This window comes from Malurus melanocephalus, unplaced genomic scaffold (assembly GCF_030028575.1).
Source record: "Malurus melanocephalus ecotype Western Australia unplaced genomic scaffold, MMel_1.1 scaffold_627, whole genome shotgun sequence".
NCBI lineage: Eukaryota > Metazoa > Chordata > Aves > Passeriformes > Maluridae > Malurus > Malurus melanocephalus.
In genome coordinates, this window is record NW_026623859.1 from 306,926 (window position 1) to 312,145 (window position 5,220).

Below are 5,220 nucleotides of genomic sequence, written 5' to 3' on the forward strand. Positions count from 1 at the left end.
TAAATTCATCACCACCACAAACTAAACCTGAGGATACCTGCTACTGCAATAACTAAAATAAAAAGATTAAATTCATCACCCACCCATGGAAGAACCGCCAAGAACATGTACCTGAGGATACCTGCTAAATAAATAACTAAAATAAAAAGATGAACTTCATCACCCATGGAAGAACCRCCAYGAACTAARCCTGAGGAGGATACCTGTTATTGCAATAACTAAAATAAAAAGATGAACTTCATCACCCACAGAAGAACCAYCATGAACACRCACCTGCATACATGTGGTAGGTCAGCCTCTCGATGAGCTTCACCACCGTGCCCCCTTTGATGATSGGAATGCCATTCCTGCTCTGCAAGTTATCCTCAAAAACGATGTTTTCCTCGGAATCCTCCACCACGAAGCGATAAACGCTGGGGCTGGGCAGCCTCAGGGGCTGCTCATTCTCCTCCTGCAGCAGCACTGARTCCAACATCCTATCCAGGGTGCTGCGGTACTGCAGGGAAATCAGCGCCGCCATCCAATTGCTCTTCTCCTCGGCCGATTTCGCGGCAAAAATAACGCTGTTATCATCCTTAGACACCAGCTCAAAGGCATGCCTGTACTCTGCCGTGTCCTCCTTGTCCAGCACCTGCGTTTTCCTCATCACAATCTTCTCCTTGAGCCGGAACTCGGCGCTGCTGTAGCCGGGCAGCCGCGACTGCCCGTGGTTGGGTTTGCAGCTGATCAGCAGCCCGTCGAACAGGAAGATGTGGCGCTCRTGTTTGGCCCCGATTTTCGTCAGAGCCCCTTCCATGATGAACTCGTTGCAGCACTGCCCGATGTCTTTGCCTTCCCAGCCGTCGATGTTTTTCTGGATTTCGTTCATTTTTTTGATGGCCAAGTGTTTGCTCCTGATCTGCCGGTGGTAGAAGCGACAGACCGGCTCCCTTGAAGGAAGAAAGAAAAAAACCACTGTGGGCACRTTCCAGATTTGCCATCCCAAAACACTAAATGAATTGCTTAAATTGTGATTTTTCTTCCCTCAAAATGCCCTGATCAATTTTTAAATAAGCCACGTGCACTGCTTGGGCTGGGAAGGAGTAAAATATTCACATTATTCTCAGAAGCGGGGTGTGAAGATTTTMGACTGCTGCTCCACTTACAAAGAAAAATGGCAGCAAGACATGCTTTGGAAAGGAAATACATGGATTTTTCAAGAGAAAAAGGTGATTTCTGTTGCTCCTGGCAGCTGGGGGAAGGCAGGGAGCTGTGTGTGCTTACTGTAAGAGACCGTATGGAAGACCCTGGACTGTCTCACGATCATTGAAAAAACCCCAAGGCGGGAGAAAAGGGGACTTTTGCTCAAAGGAGTCCGAGCCAGATCAAGGTGGGAGGACTGCCAAGTTTCCAGCTCCTAGGCTGCTGAGAACAATGGATGTAAGCTACAGATGGTCACACCGTTCCTGAGGAGAACGGTACAGCCCAAGCCCATGCTGCACACCTTAACAAAAGACATTCTTTCCCCACTGCTTGGCCAGTTTTCCATACTTTGCAACCCCCTGGCTTGCTGCCACTCRCTTTGAAAAAGACTATAAAAAGTCTCCCTGAGAAGACCCCTATGGAGATCTCTCCCAACGGACCCTGACCACCCCCATGGAACTTCGGAAGACTCGTCAGAACTGTTGGTAGCTATAACCCACTCTCTCTCTCTCTCTCTCTCTCTCTCTCACCCTCTTCTATCGCAAAATATCCAAATAAATTGTTCCTGATTATTTAAAGCATATATATTTGCCCCTCGTTTTCTTTTGCACTCGGAGATTCCGATAAGGAACCTCTCACGACCCCTGTTTGAGTTAAGGGGATGGTGACACTTACCCAGGCCGGCGCCGTGGCGAGTGTTTGCTGTAAATGCGCTCCATGCTGCACTGCAGGTTCAGGAGCGCGGTGATCGCCTGCTTCAGGCACTCCCTGTCCTCCTCATCCTCGCTGCATTCCTGCAATTGCTGCAAAAAAACAACAAACAGTTATTTTCTCTCAGATTTGTCCCATTTCTAGCAGGGTAGGAAGGCTGATGAACCAGAGAATTATCCCATGCAGATGATGATCATGAAAAGCAAAGTTCCGTGATTTTGAAAAATTCTCCCCAATATCCAATTTAAGCCTCCCATGGCACAGATTGAGGAAATTTCCTCTTGTCCTGTCCCTGTTCCCTGGGAGCAGAGCCCGACCCCACTGTCCCCATCCTCCTGTTGTTTGGGTTTGTTTTGCGGTTTTTTTTTAAAGCTTTTCTGAACTGAATTTCTGAATTTAGAACATTTCTAAACTGACTCTCAYTAGAAATGCTTAACAATTTTAATTTTACTGAAACCACACACATTTAAGTGTATTGAAGGCTGCCCCTGCCCATGGCAGGGGTTGGAATCAGATGGTTTTTCAGGTGCCTTCCAACTCAAACCATTCCGGGATTTAAACCTTTCTGCAAAATATTGGTAATCAGTTCACTGGAGTTGAGTCAAAATAAATCATCTCTTATTTTTATTTATCTAAATCAGGAGATGCAAAAAAAAAAAATCCCAGCAAGACATAATGAAAACAAGAGTGAAATTAAGAAAAAAAAAGAATATGTGCTAAATTAACTACAGACCTGGCATTAACAAAATTCCTAGAAACATTTAGATTGGATTATAGATAAATTCTAAGATGCAAGGTTTCATTTTCCTTTTTCATCCAAGTAAATCCCTTAAAACACAGAGGAAATCCATAAAACAAACCTGTACAGCATCAGTTTTTACACTGGGAACCCAAAAGAGGAATTTCTGTTGCCATTTCCAAATGCCAGCTACAGCCACAGGGTGGTTTTTACCTTTTTAATTGAAGTTCATCCCTGTTAGTTAATAATTYATTTACCCTGAGAGCATTACAAACCCTCCCAACACAATGGGGCAAACAGAACCTTTTTTACATCATCCTCAGTTAATTCCATTTAGGACTCAGCACAAATGGTTGAATATTAAGAATGGATTATTTTGAAATAATAAACTGAGCTGCAACTGGAGTGTGACYTGAGATTGAGAATTCTGACCTGAATCCTTCTTAGAATGGACAAAAAATTCAGAACTCATGGAAAGAAGAAATTAGATTTGCAAATTAATTTTTTTACTGCATTTAAACTTGAATTAAATAGATGTTTGTTAAATAAAATGTAGTTTAAATGTTCATCAGAAAGCAAAAGATGTTTTAAAGATTTTTTTGAACATGTTTTTACTTTTCAGAAATGGAGTAATTGGTGTCAAATAATGTTTTCATCTCTWTCCATTTTCACAAGCAGTTAAGTAAAATGTGAGCACCTATTTAAAAGCTCAGATTCTCAATATTAATAGTATTTTCAGGGAGAATTACGAGTGTGGCTCCACTTACCTGCAGTAACTCAAAGTAGTGCAAGCAGTGATAGACTGGGATCAGCATGAGGCGGGGCAGGACGTACTGCACAGCTTCCTTAAACCCCTCAGCTGTGGACTGGAAAGGAAAAAAAAATCAGAATTATTGCACAGCTTCCTTAAAAAAATCAGCTGTAGACTGGAAAGGAAAAAAATCAGGATTATTGCAAAGCTTCCTTAAAAAAATCAGCTGTGGACTGGAAAGGAAAAAAAAAATTAGGATTATTGCACAGCTTCCTTAAAAAAATCAGCTGTGGACTGGAAAGGAAAAAAATCAGGATTATTGCACAGCTTCCTTAAAAAAAATCAGCTGTGGACTGAAAGGAAAAAAAAATCAGGATTATTGCACAGCTTCCTTAAAAAATCAGCTGTGGACTGGAAAGGAAAAAAAAGTCAGGATTATTTACACTGAAATACTCAGAATATTCACTGCACTTCCATTGTGTCAAATATCTCAAAGAAATATGGAGGTTTCATTGATTCACTGAAGAAATCACTCTCAGAAACTGAGAATCATAATTTTATCRCTTGAAAAATGAGAAATCTTTTCCATTCTCTGTAGTTAATTMAGGCAATAATTCAGGTTGTAAAATGAGGAGAGATTTTTCCAAATGGTGAAATTCCTGCCATATTCCACAGCACAACCATCAAGGAGAAAATGAATTATTTCAGACTCAGAAATCAGAAAGGAGGCTGAATTCACTGACTTGATTACCAATCTAATCTGGAATAAAGGAATTTAATTCCAGCTTTGAGCCTAAATTGAGGAGGGAAGGAGGGAAAATCCTCCCTCACTTCACTGGGCAGCAATGAGTAAGAAATTATTGAAGAATTATTCAAGAAAAAACACGAATCACAGCTTAAATGCCAAAGAAGGCTTTGGATATGTACAGAAGAAAATGAAAATATGGTGTTTGGGTGGCTGTGTTWGGCTTTAAAAGGCAAAACAGAAGCAGCAGTGTGAGAATTCACCCTCTGCTCTCTGATGTGAGGAGAAAAAAAATCTGCAAAACACTCATGGATGGGTCAGAGCTGATTTTACAGCAAAAGGCAAAATCCAAATATTTCACACTGAAGAAAGAGCAGGCCCTTGAGGATTTCTTTCTCAGCTGGAAGCAAAGAAYTACTGACAAAATTCAAACTTTTGAAATGTGAGAATGTTTTATGTTCAGTATTTCTCATCTGCRCTCACCTGGAAGTGGAGAGCCACGGCAGGTTTGGCCATCAAGTTATTAAAATGCTCCTGAAATTGTGGAGAGAGAATATCCTGGGACAAGGTTTCATATGGATCAAAGGCTTGCTCCTAAATAAAAACACAGAATTACACACATAASTGAAGATCCAAATATTTCTGTCCCAGCTGGCGCAGTCATTTCCTTTAATAAGCTGATGGAACTTTTCAGGAAAATATTGATTTTGCAAAACAAATATTGAGCAAACCACAACCTTTTTTTTCACTTCCAGCTTTTAAATGCTCAATGATTTTCTCAGCATTCCTCAATCTCCAACACAAACTTTGTTTTACTGATTCAGTGGGAACCAAGAGAAGTTTTGGGCTTTTCCATTTCACATGGAATGGCAATGTTCATAAAGATGGATAATGTGGAAAACTGRGACACTTTTCCAGAGAAAATATCCCATCTGGGACTAAACAACCAGCCCCAGGGGAAAGGCTTCAAATGACATCAAGGATTGCAGGTGCAAAAATGATGACTCTGGGTGGAATATCCGGCTGTGATTCCACAGGATCAGCTCCAGCAGGATGGGATGCACAGCTGGCTGCACAGGGATCCTGCAGGAA

The 5,220-nt window shown here is 41.4% G+C and overlaps 1 protein-coding gene across 1 annotated transcript in view; it reads right to left on the bottom strand.

The window, feature by feature from the left end:
• The window catches only part of SOS2 (SOS Ras/Rho guanine nucleotide exchange factor 2), a 44,484-nt gene that overhangs the window by 17,255 nt on the left and 22,009 nt on the right, over window positions 1-5,220 (bottom strand). Inside the window, exons 7-10 of the mRNA XM_057383369.1 lie at window positions 4,612-4,722; window positions 3,400-3,498; window positions 1,858-1,985; window positions 274-929 (exon numbers count right to left, since the gene is read on the bottom strand). Of these exons, the coding sequence (XP_057239352.1) occupies window positions 274-929; window positions 1,858-1,985; window positions 3,400-3,498; window positions 4,612-4,722 (994 nt within the window). The remainder of the gene's footprint in view (window positions 1-273; window positions 930-1,857; window positions 1,986-3,399; window positions 3,499-4,611; window positions 4,723-5,220) is intronic.